The 19,513-nt window shown below is 33.6% G+C and overlaps 1 protein-coding gene across 4 annotated transcripts in view; it reads left to right on the plus strand.

The window, feature by feature from the left end:
• The first annotated feature begins 6,645 nt into the window (after positions 1-6,645).
• The window catches only part of LOC142350242 (uncharacterized), a 53,318-nt gene continuing 40,450 nt past the window's right edge, over positions 6,646-19,513 (plus strand). For 3 of the 4 annotated variants that reach the window (XM_075402012.1, XM_075402014.1, XM_075402016.1), the window contains exons 1-2: positions 6,646-7,243; positions 15,283-15,387. In XM_075402012.1, coding sequence (XP_075258127.1) covers positions 6,968-7,243; positions 15,283-15,387 — 381 coding nt within the window. In that variant the 5' untranslated portion in view covers positions 6,646-6,967. The remainder of the gene's footprint in view (positions 7,244-15,282; positions 15,388-19,513) is intronic. The other variant, XM_075402015.1, reaches the window with a different exon arrangement.

Genomic DNA, 19,513 nt, shown 5'->3' on the forward strand with positions numbered 1-19,513 from the left:
AGCCTTGAGATCAGTTTTTTCCAATCCACAAAATAAAATAAAAAATTTTTATCAAAATGAAAAAAAGCTTTAATGTGAAGAACAATAGCTTACTTTTGTGTAGTTTAATGAGCTTTCTGTTACTCATTTTGCCTTCTATACAAAATGCTCATAAAACACGTTAATAATCAAACTTTTTTTGGACAGACTGGTCGTTGTTTTTTCTGCTGATTTTGACTCAAGAAACAATGTATTTGATTGAAAACTTACGGCCGTTGCGTCTGTTTCCTTCAAATTGTTTTTTGAGAGCTACACAAGTGGTCATCAGATATCTGCTAACAGAAACATTTTAGTTTGCAACGTTTTCCAGCAAAAACATTTGAGTCACCTGTATCAAGCATGTAAATTATGATGAACACAGATAAACTCTAGAAAAAGGCTTTTGTTTACGTTAGGCAACGTTTGCACACTGATCAGGCAAAATCGATAAAAATTTTAAAAAAATAACAAAAACTTTGTATTCAAGATTTGAATTTGAGCGAATGTGGGACAACTTTGAGCGTATCTAGGAAAACAATAAAAGTATGACAAAATATCTTTTCTTTAAAAAAATATTATTATGGAGTTCTTGGCAATCATATCAAAAACCTTAAATACAAAATGCCAAAAGTAATTTATTGCAAAACTTGAGGCAGCATACGCTTGATTCATATGTTTAATGCAACCTGGATATCACTTTTTTCCCAATCCACGAACTATAACAAAAAATAATCTCATCAAATTGAAGGAAAAAGCTTCATTGTGAAGAAAAATGGCCACTTTTGTATAATTGAATCAGCATGCCTCTTTATTATAAGTATGCCTTCAAAAAAATTGCCCGCAAAACACAATGGCATGGATCCATTTTTTGAAAAGAAAGGTCTTTTTTGTTACGATCGATTTTGGATCTAGAAAAAATGTATTTTTGTGAGAATTCACGGTCGTTTTGATTCTTTTTTCTAGTTTTTTTATAGAATACCACATTCTGTTGAAGCGAACGTCAGCGGTCTGATGACAAAAATGTCTTAGATTACATTGTTCTCCCAGTTAAAACAGTTTGGGTCACCCAAATCAAACATGTAAATTATGATAAACGCAGATAAACTCTTGAAGACTACTTTTGCTTAAGTTAGACAAAAATAAATCAACCTGGCCGAGCATAATCCATAATATTTATAATTTAACAAAAAAGTTACAAACAGAAAGGTTAGACAACGCTAATATAGGACAACTTTCAGGCAAAAATAAAAAAAACACGAGAAAATCTTACTTTAAACAAATCTTTATGGTGTTCTTGGCAATCATATCAAAAACCATAACAACATAATGCAAAAAATGAATTTTTGGAAATTTGAGGCCTCATAAGCTGAATTCAGTTGTGTTTTGCAACCTTCACACCAAATTTTCCAATCCACAAAAAACTGCAGTTTATAATATCATCAGGTAGAAACAAAAAACCGAATCGTTATGAACAATAGCTCACTTTTGAGTAATTGAGTGAGCTTTCTGTTGCTCATCATGCCCTCTAAATTTCACGCTTTCAACAGCTCTGTGATACTATATTCTTTTTTTTGAACAGAACGGTTGTTATTTTTACTACTGACTTGGACTCTAGAAACAATGTAATTCTGTGAAAATTTACGGTTGTTTTCTTTTCTTTTCTTCCAACTGTTTTGTATAGAAATCCACATGCTGTTGTAGTGACAATCGGTTCTCTGCTAACATAAAAATCTTCGTAAAATTGCTTTCCCAGTTAAAACAGTTGTTTCCCCCAAATCATCCATGTAAAAATTGATAATAGCAGATAAACATTTTAAAACTACTTCTAATTAACTTATCAAACACAAAAAACAAACAAACTGAATATCTTTAAACTAAAGAAATTATAATGTACCAAAAAGTACTATAGAAGAGTGGCAGATTACGCTAATTTCGGACATCTTTGAGGCAACAATGGAAATATAAAAAAAGAATTTTTGGAAGAAATACAGAATTAATTAATTTGTGTAGTTCTTGGCAATCTTATCGAAGACCATAATAACAAAATGCCACATTTCTCAGTAATTTGAAGGCACATACAATGGCTTCTTGTGTTTTTTGCATCCATTATAGCCTTTTTTCCAATCCACGAAATACAACAAATTGTTATATCACCGGAATTTAAAAAACACAATTGAACCGTACAGCAGAAGGAAGCAATGATGTTGTCTAATCAAAAAAATTTTCTTGCGGAAACGTCCGCAGCCTCTCTGTTGTTTCGCCTGTAATCTCCTTTTTTGTTGTAAAACGTTTTTTGGAGGCAAAAAAAGGAAATTGCGCAAAATGTTTGATGATCTGGTTAGGCCCATAACAGTCTACGGTCATGCATATGATATCCAAGGCACCACAGTTTTTTTGAGTAATTTTAGATTTCCATTTTTTCGTCGGGAGCCCGCATAGATGTTGCAAAAACGTCTTTGAGTTAAAAAAATGAGGTTCCACGTAAAAAGGTTCAGGATATTGGATGGGCCATAAAGTTCAATGGTCTTGGATATGTTATCTATGAAACCATTGAAAAGAAAATTTAATGCTGTATCCAAATGCAATAACAACTCTAGATCTTGTACAGCAAGCCAAAACACTTCGTTTTAGATTACTTTTGAATTTTTGCATGGTCTTCGATATGGTATCTAAGAAGCAATACACTCCATATATGACTTTGATATGGTATCTAAGAAGCAATACACTCCATATATGACTTTGATATGGTATCTAAGATCAATGTATGGTTGTTAACCCGGGAAGTTAAAACATTGGTATGATATAATCTTGGAAACCTTCTGTATTTTTGAATTCTGATCACAAAAAAATCAAACAAACAGTTTTCATGCACTCGTTTTCCCACGATACTCTTGAGCCTAATGAATTCAATTTAGAGAAATGATTGTTAGCAAATCTTCTAAAGTCCTATAATTTAAAAAACCAATGAGTTCAAATGTATTTTTATTAGATCATGACAACCAGCTACAAGGAAGTTCAGCCGGTTTTTCGAATTTTGCCCTGAAATTTGATCCAATAAGCACTATTAAAACACTTTAGAGTACTTCTAATTAACTTAACAATCACAAAAAACAAAAATTGATTAGCTTTAAACTGGAGAAATTATAATGTACCAAAAAGTACTATACAAGAGTGCCAGATTACCCTAATTTCGGACAAATTTGAGGCAACAAAGAAATTATGAAGAAAGCGGTTTCTTATGGAAGAAATACAGAAACAGTTAATTTATGGAGGGCGTGGCAATCTTATCGAAGACCATAATAACAAAATGCGAAGTTAAGACTTTCTCAGTAATTTCAGTCCACATAAACTGGCTTCAGGTGTTTTTTGCAGCCTTTATAGCATTTTTTCCTATTCACGAAATAAAAAAATGTTATATAACCAAAATTTAAAAAAACCAATTGAACCATACAGCAGAAGGAAGCAATGATGTTGTCTAGTCAAAAAAATTTTCTTGCGGAAACGTACGCAGCCTCTCCTGTGTTGCGTCTGTAATCTGCCTTTCGTTGTAAAACGTTTTTTGGGAGCAAAAGTGAAGTTGAACAAAAACCTTAAATGATCTTGTATGGCCCTTAACAGTCTACGGTCATGCATATGATATCCAAGGCACCACAGTTTTTTTTGAGTAATTTTAGATTTCCATTTTTTTTGTCGGGAGCCTTTATAGATGTTGCGAAAAGCGTCTTTGAGTTGAAAAAATGAGGTTCCAAGAAAAAAAGGTTTGGTATCTTGGATGGGCCTTAAAGCCTGTGGTCTTGGAATTGATATCCAAGATACCAAAAATTTTTTCATGAGTAAGTTTTATATCTCCATTTTTTTGTTGGAAACCCTCATGGAATGTTTCGAAAAGCGTGTGTGAGTAAAAAAATGAGGTTCCAAAAAAAGGCTTATGACCTTGGATGGGCCATAAAACTCTATGGGCTTGAATATGGTATACAAGACACTATAATTTTTTCAAGAATAAGTTTTAGATCTCCGTTTTTTCGTCGGAAACCCTCATGAGATGCTGCGAAAAGCGCCTTTGAGTAAAAAAATAAGGTTCCACGAAAAGGGTTCATGGTCTTGGACGGGTCATAAAAGTCTACGGTCTTCGATATGTTATCTATGGAACCATTGAAAAAAATTTAAAACTGTATCCAAATACATTAATGCCTCTAGAGCTTTGTACAGCAGGCCAAAACACTTCGTTTTAGAGTAGTTTGTATTTTTGCATGCTCTTGGATATGATATCTAAGAAGCCAACATACACTCCGTATATGATTTTTATATGGTATCTAAGATCGTTGTATGGTAGTCAACCCGGAGAGTTAAAATATTTGTGAGTTATGACATTGGACACCCTCTGTATCTTCGGATTCTGATCATTAAAAAATAAAACGAATTTTTTTCATGCACTCGTTTTCCCAAGTTAATCATGAGCTGAATGAATTTAATTTAGAGAAATGAATCACAATGAACTTAAGCAAATCTTCTAGACTCTTATATTTAAAATATACAAAGATTTCAAATATGTTTTTAATAGTTCATGACAACGAGCTACAAGGAAGTTAAGCCGGTATTGCGCATTTGGCCCCAAAAATTTATCCAATAAACACTATTAAAAAATTCCTGAATAGTGGAATCTATAATGACGGTTAAATAAAACATAAAAAGCGAACATTTGGAGTACAAAAGTGACAGTTTCTTATATTTCAAAAAAACATATAAACGAATACGTGACTTTTAAATTAAACAATTATAAGATTTCTTACGTTTTGAAAACTGAACTCTTGGCAGCTAAAACTCTTATTTTTTAATAAAAAAAACAAACCCCAAGTTGAGGAGTCCGCTCAAATTCCGCTCAAAAAAATGCAAGAGATGACCGGAATGAGCGGAATTTGACCGGAATGAGCGGAATCGATAAAAAAAAATGCAAGAAATGAGCGGAATTTGAGCGGAACAAAAAATGCAAGGAATGAGCGGAATTTGAGCGGAAAAAAAATGCAAGAAATGAGAGGAATTTGATCGGAATAAAAAATGCAGGAAATGAGCGGAATTTGACATGACCAAACGAGCGGAAACATTGAAATTCCAGAAACAGGGAAAGTATGTACACAAAGTATGTAAAAAAAGTTCAGGTAAATTTACTTGAACCAATTTCAGGTAAATTTTCACCTGAACAAGTTCAGGAGTGGTTATCTGAAAAATTTTACATTGAGCAGTGAAAACTAGTATTCCTGCAAAAATAGACCTCTGGAAAATTGGTTTTCACAAATACAGAAGCGGTAACGACATATGGTCCTCATTAGCTTCCATTTCTTTAAAGTCTTTCAGAATCAGATTGATATTCCTTTTAGTTCGAACTAATTCCATTTTCCTACATAAGCACTGCTTCAAAACCCTGCCAGTCGAACTAAAGTTTATTAGTTTATTTTAGGTACATGTTTCCGAAACAGGGCTCTCTACAATTTATTGGGGACAAAACAAACATTTATAGAAGTATTTCCTGCTGTTTATTTAGTTTCGCAAAGTTACGGTTAAATTTTATTTAAAAGTTTTCCACTCTTCAGCCCTACTGATGTTTCTAGATTGAACCAGTAACTTGGGAACCTTTTGGGGTTCCTGAAAAGAAAATCAATACTGAAGTTTGAGCACGGTTGAGAAAAGGAGGAGGGGAACACACCCAAAACATACTGGAAAATCTCAAAGAGTTGTTCGTTAGTTCAACTGTAGATTTTTTCCGACAGTATTTAACCTATTTCAGCTCTCGAAACGTCCTCTGATCAGACAAAAGTGCGGTCGAAACGTCTCTCCGATCATTTCTTGCATTTTTTTTCCGCTCAAATTCCGATCATTTCTTGCATTTTTGATTCCGCTCAAATTCCGCTCATATCTTGCATTTTTGATTCCGCTCAAATTCCGCTCATTTCTTGCATTTTTTATTCCGCTCAAATTCCGCTCATTTCTTGCATTTTTTTTCCGCTCAAATTCCGCTCATTTCTTGCATTTTTTATTCCGCTCAAATTCCGCTCATTTCTTGCATTTTTTTTCCGCTCAAATTCCGCTCATTCCGGTCAAAAAAATGTAAGGGCTTTGAGCGGAATTTGCTAAACTGTCCGCTCAAATTCCGCTCATTTCTTGCATTTTTTTTCCGCTCATTCCTCGGCCCGGGACATGCTTCCGTGCAAAATCAATTCAAATTGGCAAAAAAAAACATTTCGAAGCTTTCTAACTTTTTAAAACAAACATTTCAAACACCTGAACAACTTTTGTCTTTTTTGTCATAACTATGGTTACATGCACTCCCTGTTACTCCTCTGAAATGTGACAAATATTCCAACAGGGAATTTTAACCATTTTTTGGAAACGAAAAACAGTTGTATTTTTTCTTCGAAGAATATGGACTGTTCGGTGCAAAAGAGACCAAAAAAATGTCGACAGAGTCCGACTGATAGGTCATAAGAGATATTAGGCTTGTTTTTGCAAAAAACTATCTGCATAAATTACATTGCAAAACGGAAAACGGATTGCAACACTTCAATGATAAAACCAGACCTTCGATCCAGTATATTTATTATCCATTAATAGAACAGGCCAACAAACCTCCATGGAACAGTCATCTAATGTCGACAGAGCAAATAAATAGAATCAGAATGGATATTTAGCGTGTCTGCCGTTGATATTATGTTGCTGTTAAACCAATTCCGTGGAATCTGGAAGCGTTTTTGTTTATTTAGAATAAGCTGCTGTTTATTTCCAAAAAAACACAACAAAAAATAATTTGACGTTACACAAAAGATTAAAATCTTTTCTCGATTAAATCCTTTTTCGGTGTTTTGGCTTTCAGTTCTCGTGATTGACATTTGACATTTTTTGCAACAAACATTTTCACTAAAAATATTTTCGAGTCATTAAGGAAGATATTGGAGTCATGGATGATAGCAAAAACAGAATAACCGATGTCCAAAATAACCATTTAGACCTCCAAACCCGATCATTGAGAAAAAATTACGCCAGACGTCGCATAATAGCGCTTATAATATGGAATCTGGCTCTTTCTATCGGTTTGATTTCTCTGGCTGTGTTCTGTGGAATTCAGTGGGAACGGCGGAAGGAGCTGGAAGATGATGTCAGACAATTTCAGAGTAACCTTCAAACTTTGAGAAGGGTCGCCTCTATATCCGATCTGGAAGCAACATCAAACACCGTTTGTTAATAGCTTTTTATCTCTGCATTTCAAGACGGAAAATTTTTAGTTAATTTTGTGGAAGCGAAGATTACCCTGGTGATTGATGAATTTAATAAAAACTTGCAAGAGAATGCATAGTTTTTCTATTTTGCTTGCAAGATTCTTGGGAGTATTGAATCCATCTTGCCAGATTCTTGCAAATTTTGAATTCATTTTGCAAGATTCTTGCAAGACTTTGAATCCATTCTTTCTTTCCTGGCTCCAGGATACGACTGGTTGAGCTCAAATAGGAAAAAAGAAGATGAAACAGTTGAAAGCAGTGTGAAATCTGTGTCGGAAAATGTCTAAAGTCAAGTTAAAAACCGACTTCGAGAATTTTCCAATATTTTCTGGTTTTTTACCCTTCTCCTTTTTTTCCTGCCTTGGGACAGGCAGTGGCGTAGTTACTTAAAATAGCTATAGGAGAAATGAGCAGAGCATTAGGTATAAAACAGGTCCCAAAAACTCTCTCTGAAGCAAAACAATCAAACAAAGCAAAAGAAACATAATAAGCTAATATCTGTCGAAAAATTCCCCCAAGTCAAGTTAAAAACCGACTTCATTTTTTTTCTAGTATGATCTTATTTTTCACATTCCTCCCGTTTTCCTGGCTTGAGAATAAATAAAACAAATAACTGCAAAATACCAGCCAATTGCACAGACAACTTTTTAGGAAGTAAATGGACCTGAAAATATTGAGGCAAAATTAAATCATTGCAAATTAAGAACAAACACAGGCAAAACACAAAAACTTATAATCAAAAAACAATATGCAGACAGACGAGTTGTTGAAGTCATCATAATACTTAGCTATTAAAATCTATCAATGGAAATTATCATACATTTATGTTCGCATCGCATTTGAAAATCAATGGGGCTTGTTGTTATAGGAACTATGCGAAAAGGCCAAAAAACAACAAAAATTAAACAATATCAAAAATTTACATGCAATAAAATTCTGAAAAAAAATATTTTATAAAGATACCTAGTGTCTTCATACAAAATCAGTTAACACATAAGATCAAAAGAGAAATTTATGGTTAGTTTAACAGAATGTTATGGTGGCTTTTTGCCGGATGAACTTAGGTTACAATTTGACAAAAAGCGGACCAAAAAGAACAGACATTAGACCTAACGATTAGACCTAACATTGATCAGAGCAAATTTTACGACTACAAAAAGATCCTCAAATACCAATAATATCAGTAAAAAAAATAAAATCCGTCTGATGTTTACTCTATAATCAATTTGTTTGATAAAAATATGAGAGAAAAATGATGAGAGCGGTTGTTTTTCTCGTTTGTTAGATCAATTGAAGTTAAAAAAGAAGGATTTGGGCGGCTATAGAAGATTCTCGTTATTTGTCGGAAATTTGTATTTGAATCAAAATTCTTGAAAGAAAATTGCAAGATTATTGCAAGACTTCACATTCAAAAGGTCAATTAGAATCAGTTCTGCTGATCCAAAGTTCTGGTAGGAATCAGTTCAATTGGTTTTCAGTTAGTTTTAGCTACCAAAAATAAAAAAATAACTTTTCCAGAATTCAAAAGCTTGCAAGATTCGTGCAAGATTCATGCAAGATTTTGAGTTCGGATAAAATTTTTTTAGCAACTTTACGCATGCAAAAAAAAATATTTGAAAATTGGTTTTTCCCTTCGAGTTGTTTCATTCAGAAGCATAAAAGGTTCCTACCAAACGCTGAGATAAAATTAATTGTAGAAGTAACGTAATTTATTTGAAACAGACTTCTGAAAGTTGAATAGCTCTCTGACGGAAAACAAAGTCAATCAAAACAAAGAAAATTGATAAGATTGAAGTCTGGAACCTTTGATTTGTTGTGCTTCATTTTTATAAGGAATTGATGCTATGTTATTCGTATTGGCCACACTAGCACACCAGTATTGGTTCCAACCCAGTCATTGCCAACTTTGAAAAAAGCAATTGAATAAGATTTTCGCCAAAGCTTCTTTTGATAGTTTTCAATTGATTAGAAGTTTGCTTCTCCAAATATACTTTTGTCAGCCTGTGGCATCCTTTTCTGACTACAATATAAAAACAACATTTTTGCCGCAAGTGTTTTGTTTTAAGTATAATGCAAAAAGCAAATTTCCAAACATCGTGTTTTAGTTAACTATGCCAGGTAATGCTCTTAAACAATTTTTGAATTTTTTGTTGAGAATTGATTTCTTTTTATAAAACTGGTGATTTGCCATGGACCAGACAGCCTATTATAAATCCCAAGGAAAATCTCTTGAAAAGCAAACCTGAAATGCAGAGTAATAACTGAATTAGAAGAAGAAAAGTACGCCAAAGGAAGAAGAATTAACAAATGTTAAATTTTTTATTTCGTTGTGAGTTTTATCACAATTTTTGTTCTGGACTCGATGCAGTGGTTGTGAGTACTCTGCTGTAACGCATTTTAAAAGATTTAGACACAATTGGAAAGATTAGCTGCCTTTTCGTTAAAATTCCAGCGATCCATTAATTTGTTTGTTTCAATTCATTATTTTGTACTGATTTCGATCTACAATTGTAGTTGTACGAAGTTCTTTTTCTGAAGTTGCAATGAGTTTCTATGATATATTTAACCAGACGACAGATATAAGTCAATTGTTCTCTGAAATTTGGTCGGCCTTGCAGTTTGTAGTAGAGAAAATTGTGTTCGAACTCGTTTTATTTGAGCTATACTTTGCTCATCGTTTAGTTTGAAAATCCGGGGTATAGGATTTAATTTTTAATAGCGTAAACCAAAGATGGGCTTTGATATTAGCAGGATTTTCCCCACCTTTTTTGTCTGGTGAAAGAGTGCTTTTCACAAGAAAAGGAGAAATGAAGTTAGTGATTAAAATTTTTAACTCGAAAAAAATGTTATCCACAGAAAATTCCTTACCGAGTCGAAAAATGAAGGTAATTTGTAAGATTTGGCAAGGTTCTTACACGACGTTTTTAAAATTTACCAGATTTTTGCAAGATTCTTACAAGATTTTGCAAGATTCACTTTCTCTTACACGATTCATACAAGATAACCTTTTTTACAAGTTTCTTACAAGAATAATTTTTTCTTGCACGATTGTTAGAAGATTAACTTTTTCTTGCAACATCTTGCCAGATTTGTTTTGGAAAATTAGCACAAAAACCTAGGTAAGAAGCGTCCAAGAATCGCCGAAACTGACCTATTGTACAATTCAGGAACACATGCCAAAAAACTCCCTCCTGCGTCCTATCCTTTAATGTTAAAAAAGGAAAGCGATTCCATGTTGATCTAAGAAAATGGGAAACCTTTTTCTATTTTAGGAGGAAACGAATGTGTTTCATACGTGGAGTAATTTAGAGTGTTTGATTTTGACTACCCAAGTCAGTTGAAGGAATGTTTGACCTTAATCTGAATTTTTAAAAAGAAACTGTACGAAAAGTTGTTTTTTTTTTCATATGGGTTGAACTTCTTTTTCTACGGGAGGGTGCTGTCAACTGCCATTAGTTCCCCTTATTAGCAAGTTTTGGCTTTTTCTGTCCCAATGGGAAGACTGTTCCAAAAGAAGCTACTCTTGCAAGATTTTTAAAGGAATATTACAAGATTAACTCCTTCTTGCAAGATCTTGCAAGAACAACTCTTCCTTGTAATATCTTATAAGATTATCTTTTTTGCACGATAATTTCAAGATCTTACAAGATTCACTTATGTTTTCGATGCAGGTCAGGGCAGTTGATCAAATCATTTTTTCCAGTTGTCTCAGCAAGGAAATCATTTAAATATTAAATATCCGAGTAAATTATGGTTTCCACTTAATACTAAATGTTTGGGTAAAATATTTAGTATTAAGTCTGGGGAAAATCTGGGGAAATCAGTCTCAAAAGACGTCAGCTTGATGCTTTTTTCTCTGATCATCTATTTGGCGTTCAGTTTATGAGGATTTAAGTGCGCGCTATATTTGATCACGGATTCTCTTCTACAATTTTTTATCTATAGATTCTCGGAAGATTGCGATAACTTGTCTTCTATGGTTAATTTTTGAAAATTCTGTGTAACGCAAAGACCTTAATTTAAAACGAAGCCGTAAATGTCAACATTAAGAGTCTTCAAATTTCGTCATTTGAACAGGCAGCTACTCTGAGCATTTCATTCTTAATTAACTGATCAACCTACATGATATATTGCAATACAACAAGTAAATTTATCAGCTAAATAGGAATAAATGCTGAGAGAACTTTTTGATGAGGTGGCCAGATTTGAGGACTCTTAGACCTGATAATTTGTGCTCCGCTTTATATTAAAACATGAAGGGTCCCCTAGGACAATGTACACAGAACCTTCCAAAATTAACCGAAATTAAATACAATACATATCGGTCGCTTAACGTGGAGATCATAGGATCAGACGATTTGATAATGTGAAAATTCTCTATGAGTCAGAGCCACTGCCGAGAGGGTTAGGAGAACTTAGTCCGTTTAAACACCCTAAGTCAATAAAAAGTATCTTATGACCGGTAAAAAGAACAAACCGCTGCGGAAATTGGTGACAAGAAACGCCTCTTGACTGTCCTAGTGGAGACCGGATGTTTATTTTGCAGGAACTATTCAGAATCTGACAGACAGATGGTTCTCTTCCAAAAACTGACAGAAAAAGGATACTCTTGTAAGCTTCTGCCAGAAAAGTGTTTATCTGGCAGAATCTGCCACAAAAATGATTATCTGGCAGAATTTGCCAGAAGAATGGCTATCTTGGAAGTCTGTGGCAGAAAAAGGATTATGACAGATTCTGATAAAAAAAGGAAAGAGTTTGTTACGGTTAAGCAATATTTCAATTGGCTAGTATTATCTGAATCTGCTCAAAATATTTCCTCGGTATCTTGTTAATCTGATAAAAGAGAACCAAAAGTATTAAACAGTTCCTGGTCACGAATTTGCTCGGTATGAAGGTTTACTGAGTTAATTTCTCGAAATTTTCATTTGTTTATGTTTTACGTAGAGAACATGACATACTATTGTGCCCCAATGAAATACAAATACTTACAACGAAATCATTTTTTTATCCAGTTTTTCAAATACTTTAATTCATGGTTGCGAGAATACGTTACAATCTCAATTAGCGTTTTGTTGTTGCACAGTAAATTTACATAATTTCCAGAAAAGTATCAATATCGAAGGTGATCCCAGAATTTTATATTACAGGAATCTTACAAAAAGTTGTTATATGTTGTTAATCTGACTGTTATCTTGTAAGACCCCGGCACAAAGGTGGTTATGTTGCAGTAACCAGGTAGAAAACTGGTTGTTTTGTATAAATCGGGCAGAAAAAGTCTTTTATATGAACCTGGCAGAAAATTGGTTATAATGTAGGAATATGGCAGAAAAAATGTGTATCTTGTAGGAATCTGCCTGAAATTTTTGGCAGTAGATGCATCGTCTTGTAAGAATCTGCCACAGTCTGCTAGATTCCTACAAGATAACTATCCATTCTTGACCAGGGTTCTTATATTTCGTGATTGTCTGAACTTTCTGCAAACAGCCACTAGGTTTGTCCGAAGGATTGGTTTTTAACAAAAACAAAAATTTAAATAATTATCAAAATTATATCAAATTTTGTTCATCAATGTGATCATTCGCAAAGGTCACGAACAAAACACATATTTTGCTTTTAATCTTTTATTTCTTTTACTTAGAAACTTATTACAAGTTGTTGTTTTGTTTCGGCTGAAAAACTAATTGCGACACTGAATGTTTTGTATTGCTGCCTAAGTGGTTGCGTTTTACTGTGTTATAGTTTTGTTAGAGTTAGTGTCACAAAATGTTAATGCTATAGCAAGTTTCTCCTTTAGGAACACAGACGCACCCAAAGCTTACCCAGACCAAGGACAAGTATGGACCAGACCAGGTTGGAGCAGCGCAACGACAAATTTGTCCAGACTATGAACTCGGTCGCACCTTTCCCCCGTCCACAGCCCAGATCGAACTGGGCTGTGGACAGGGGGAAAGGTGCGACCGAGCTCATAGTCTGGACAAATTTGTCGTTGATCTGCTCCTTCTGGCCCATTCCCAAATTGTATCTGTTCGGTCTGGCCCATACCACGTCATCAATCTACACTTATTTTCCTGCGTGACACCGAAAAAAATATCAGTCTGTTAACCTGTTTGGAGATGTAACATTAAACAATAGCTCAAATCAGCACCAAACAAACCATTTGGACAAATCGAAGCCCAGAAGTCTAGCTCAATCCTGCAGCTAGTCCTCTTAAAAATATATTTGAGCCCTAAAATAACTATTTTGTAAGCAGCAGCCGATCTGTGGCAACTATTAATATAAAAATAGACGATTAAACATACAATGAATTTCAATTAGTGTATACTTCGTGCTTCTTGGATTGGCTTATTTTTTTGTTAAAAACAAACAAAACAGTGTAAGTTGAAACGCATAATTCTATCAGTGTAATTATTAATGTTTAGGTCGGCCTGGCCCTTGATTAACAAAGCCCGTTCTGCCTGGCCAAAGGTTGGGTCTGCTCAGTCTGGCCCAGGGTCAGCCTAGGGTCTGTTCTATCTGTCCCAATTCTTGGGTCTGTTCGGTCCGGCCGAGGATTGGTCTTGGGTCTTTTCGGTCTAGCCAAGGAAATAAACCATATCCAGAAATAAACCATAACTTCATCGATCTAATTCATAAATCAATCGAACATTTCTACGTAAATAAAACGAATCATCAAATTAGTGCAGAGATAATCTAATCAAGCAAAAGAAAAAGATCAGGAGGCAACTAAAAAGTGCAAAGGATGACAATTTCTATTGATTGAGAAGGGAAATCAATTTCTCGCAAAGAGAAATCAGAAAAACATTCAAACATTCGAATGAAAGACAAAATAGAGACAGGAAGCCTCCGACAGTCCAGTAACAACCCCTCAAACAGAAGAAACTTCTTGCGGGCAATCTTCCGGGGATCCCTGGCTCCGTCACCGAAGCCTTAGATAGGAATAACTCGAATCATGCCGTGAGAAAACTTCTCCTCTGGAGGAGGACTCTCGGGAGTAATGCGTACAGACATTTTGTTATTCTCCTCCAGCGCGAAAACTCAGCATTTGTATAAAATACGAGACAAGTTGAAACCGGCAAACTTAAGAATCAATAATTTTAGAGTATCTCAATTATAAATTACCAATTCATTTCAGAACTCGATACAAATTCATCAGCCACGAAAAATGAACAAAAACTGTTCCGTGAAGACAATTCCCTAACAGAAGCTTGTGTATATTGGCGCAACACATCAGTATACGATATGAAAAACACAGCGGGAGTTCGATCTCCCAGCGCGCCGCTGCTGTCTCAATTAAACAGACATAGCTGATTGATGCTCAGTCCATCTTCGAGTTCTAGCTTAATTCAATTTGTTTTTTCGTTCTATTTTACTTACTTATTCATTCTTTCTTCCCCCTCTCTGACAACACTTACCTTCCTGCCTTACAATGTCCAATGACAACTGCAAACGCGGCTGGCCAGAAGTACTCAAATAACATCAATCAAATAATAGCAATAGCAATCAGGAAAAGCCAGTAAAACCCTCCACGGTGTTTAAAATGGCTCCGTACCCCAGTAACATTGTACAGTTTAGAGCCAATGTTCCAAATTCAAACTCAAACTCACGAACTCTTGAAATTGCTGTTCTAATAAACTTGATTAATAATGATTGTACATGAATTTCTTCCGCAGGAATCCGTGATTAATGTAATTTCAAGAAAAGAAGGTGCATCGATCTTTTTGTGCTCCGAAAAAAATAGGGTTGGCTAATTCAGAGATATGGAAAAAATAGCTGAAGTTAAAAAAAGGATTTAGCTTGGCTTGTGAAAAGAACTAAGCTAATGTTTGGTTAATATTTAACTAGGGTACACAACGTAATTTAGGTCAAAATTTCCCCATCCTCAACTTTTGTTCTTCCTAAGGACGAAGCCTCGAGTGGGATCTGAAACATTTCTTTTGCTTTCAGTTCGAAAAATCACTTAATTACTTAGTCTTAATATGCAAAATTTCTGTTTAAGCTGGATAATTTAAAAGATGAGTTGCGCGATGTTGCAACAACACTTGGAGATGTTCAGATGAAGGTGTTGGAGTCAAATCGGAAGTTGGACTCAACGTCACAGAAGGTGAGCCAATGAATCAGCGATATTTCGTCTGCATTGTAATAAAAAATTGTTAATTTCATGAAACACACAAAAAAGGAGTCTCACTAACGTGGGTTTGCTCATAATGTTCCGCCCCCGATCAACCACGTGTTTGACTTAATTGTCCTTCAAATGAAGAAGACATTGAAAACCTTCAAAAATTCACTTATTTTTTGAAAGTAATTGCTGTATCAACTAATAAAATCGCTATAAGCCCAAACCACTACACAAAATGAAGAACAAGACATTTGTGGCCGACGATACCTGCTATAAAAAGACAAGACAAACAAAAAATCAAATAAAACAAATTGCATTACTCACAACCATAAAAATTTCCCTCTTTATAAAAAAAAATTGGAAGAAAAATTCAAATAGTCAAAAGTCAGATATCAGATAAACACTAATCTAAGCAAATTGACTTGCAGTTCACCAGAAACGATAACGGATCTTTCCTTACTGAGAATGTTCAGAAGGCAGAAAACAAAAAGAGCAAGCATAAAAAAACATTCAAACTTTGAAAAAAAAACTAAACTCAAAGTCAAGAAAACCCTCAGCTATCAATTGAAATCATGCAATGACTTCATTTACAAACTATTGAAATATTTCCTTATCCAAATTGCGATGAGACTACAAAAAGATCAAACACAAGCAAAAATCAAAAAGGCATTTTCATTTTGCCAGAAAATGTTGTCGAAGCCCATTATATCACAATCTTTTCGCTATAACATTAAAAGTAATCAAATACATTTTCTTTTAGCGTTATTATTGTGATTTGCGGTTTGATTTTAGCTCGCTATCAGCGTGCGTTTTGGAGAAAACAGCAAATGAGATTATCAAAGTTCCGAGAATATTAACAGAAAAAAAGATTATAAGTTAACCATCAAAGCAAAAAAACAAATAATTAAATCCTAAACTGCAATGTAGATTACATTATAATTCATTTGCAAAAAGCTTGACATCTGTCTCCATGCTAAGAATACGCTAAAAGGTGACAGAATTAAGATTAAAATTTGCAAACCTAAGAAAAACCATTACTTTATTGAATTTGTTTTTTAGACCGTAAGATATAACAACCGTAAGCAGTTGGATATGGCATTGGTAGACTAGGTCAAAGTACTGAAAATTACCGACGAATATAGAAAGAACACAAAGTATCACAAATATTTTTTTGTAAACCAGTTTGAAGCGGAAAAAAAACATATGCTTTTCAACGAAATTAATGGGCAGAATCATTGGCCATCTTTTGTGCGTAATATTTCTGCATTGCCGTCATTTGACTTATCAAAACCGACGTTAGATATTGGCTTGTAACTAACAGAATCTACAACTATGCACAATTATTTCGAAAAGATATACCATTTTAATCTGAAAAGTTATTGAGCTATAAAATTACACAACAAGATCAAAACTATTCTTGTCCCTGCTGCTTCTCCATTTCAACGAAAAACTGTTCCACAAAAACTAAAACAGATAATTTGATCTAATAGTAATTATATCAAACATCTAGGATAAACATTGAATATTTATCAATTTATTTTACCGAAAAACTATTATATATTAAGTGAAATCTTGAGATATTTTTTTAAAAGCACAATCGATATTAACTAAGATAATTTTTTTATTTAGATTTAATCATAATATTACATAAAGAACACCAAATCTTTAAAAAAACTCAACAACTTGTTAAATTTTTGCAAAAATTTTTGGTCAGAGCCATGAAAACCATAAGCTTTGCTAAAAAAACAAAATAGTATTTGATTGGACCATTTAAAAAAAAACATGGAACCTCCAATGAGTTCCAAATTTAAGCGCAAAGAGACTAGCCACTCTATGATATGAGAAAAATTGTAAAACATATGTTAAAGTGGAAAGTACCGAAATACGATCCGAAAACATTTTTCATTGAAAAAATAATGATGAGACCAAAACCGGCGTTGATAAACAGATGTTAGAAGTTGTAAGCATTTTTCTGAAAATAGAAATCCGTGATTATTGCAAAATCAAGAAAAAAATGTGGATCCATCTTTTTAATTTGCTTTCAGTTCGAAAACGCACTTAATTACTCAGTCTTAAAATGCAAAATTTCTGCTTCAGCTGCAAAGTTTAAACGACGAGTTGCGCGATGTTTCAACAACAGTTGGACATGTTCAATTGCAAGTGTTCGAGTCAAATCAGAAGTTGGACTCAACATCACAGAAGGTGAGCCAATGATTCACGCTATTTCGTGTGCATTGTAATTAAATATTGTTAAATTCATGAAAAACACAAAAGTAAGGAGTCTCGTTAATGTGGGTCTGCACATAATGTTCCACCCCCGATCAACGACGTATTTGACTTAATTTTCCATCAAATAAGGAAGAGGTTGAGAACTTTGAAAAAATCACTTACTGCTCGAAAATAATTGGTGTATCAACTAATAAAATCAATATAAGCTCAAACCACTATACAAAATGAGGAACAGACATTTGAGGCCAACGATACCCGCTATAAAGAGAAAACAGAAACAAAAAATCAAATAAAACAACTTGCATTACTCACAACAATAACATTGTCCATCTTTATAAAAAAAAACTTGAAGAAAAAACCAAAAGGTCAAAAGTCGGATGTCATATAAATTCTAATCTGAGCAAAATGATTTGCAGTTCACCAGAAACGATAACGGATCTCTTTTTAATGAGAATTAGCATCTAGACAAAAAAACAACAAGAAAACAAAAAGAGCAAGCATATAAAATAAGTTCAAACTTTTGAAATTAACTAAACTCAAAGTCATGAAAACCCTCAGCTATCAATTGAAATCATGCAATGACTTCATTTACAAATTCTATGCAAAACTATTGCAAAATTTTCCTTATCCGGATTGCGATGAGACTACAAAAAGATCAAACACAATCAAAAATCAAAAAGGCATTTTGGTTTTGCCAGAAAATGGTGACGAAGCCCATTATATCACAATTTTTTCGCTATAACATTGAAAGTAATCAATTACATCTTCTTTTAAGCGTCATTATTGTGATTTGCGGTTTGATTTTAGCTTGCTATCAGCGTGCGTTTTGGAGAAAACATCAAATGAGATTATCAAAATTCCAAAAATATTAAAAGAATAAAAGATTATAAGTTAACCATCAAAGCAAAAAAAAAACAAATAATCCTAAACAGCAATGTAGATTACCTCATAATTCATTCGCAAAAAGTTTGATATCTATCTCCATGCTAAGAATACGCTAAAAGGTGACAGAATTAAGATTTAAATTTGCAAACCTAAGAAAAACTATTACTTTTTATGAATATATATTTTTTAGACCGTAAGACATAACAACCGTAAGCAGTTGGACATTGCATTGGTAGTTTAGGTCAAAGTACTGCAAATTAGCAACGAATATAGAAAGAACACAAAGTATCACAATTCTGTTTTTGAAAACCATTTTGAAGCCAAAAAAAAACATATGCTTTCCACTGAAATTATTGTGTATGTTCATTGGCTTTTTTTGCGCGTAAATTTTCTACATTGCCGTCATTTGACATATCAAAACCGACGTTAGATATTGGCATGTAACTAACAAAAACTACAACCAGGCACAATTTTTTCAAAAAAATTATGCCGTATGCCATTACAATCTGAATAGTTATTGAACTATAAAGTTACACAAGATCAAAATTATTCTTGTCCCTGCTGCTTCTCCATTTCAACAAAAAACTGTTCCAAAAAAAACAAAATGGATAATTTTATCTAAAAGTAATTATATCAAGCATCTAGGATAAATATTGTATATTTGTCGAGTTATATTACCAAAAAAAACTAGTTTTTATTAAGTGAAATCATGAGATAGTTTATTTAAAGCACATTCGATATTAAATAAGACAATTTCTTCAAATTAAAATTAGTCATAAGGTTGCATAAAGAACACCAAAACTCCAGCATTTAATAAAAATTTTGCAAAAATGTTTGGTCAGAGCCATGAAAACCATAAGCTTTGCTAAAAAAACACAATAGTATTTGATTGGACCATTTTTTTAAAAAAAGATAGAACATCCAATTGCGCAAAGAGACTTGCCTCTATATGATATGGGAAAAATTGTGAAGAATAGGTTAAAGTGGAAAGACCCAA

Source organism: Convolutriloba macropyga, chromosome 12 (assembly GCF_964194025.1).
Source record: "Convolutriloba macropyga chromosome 12, txConMacr16.3, whole genome shotgun sequence".
In the NCBI taxonomy this organism is placed as follows: domain Eukaryota; kingdom Metazoa; phylum Xenacoelomorpha; order Acoela; family Convolutidae; genus Convolutriloba; species Convolutriloba macropyga.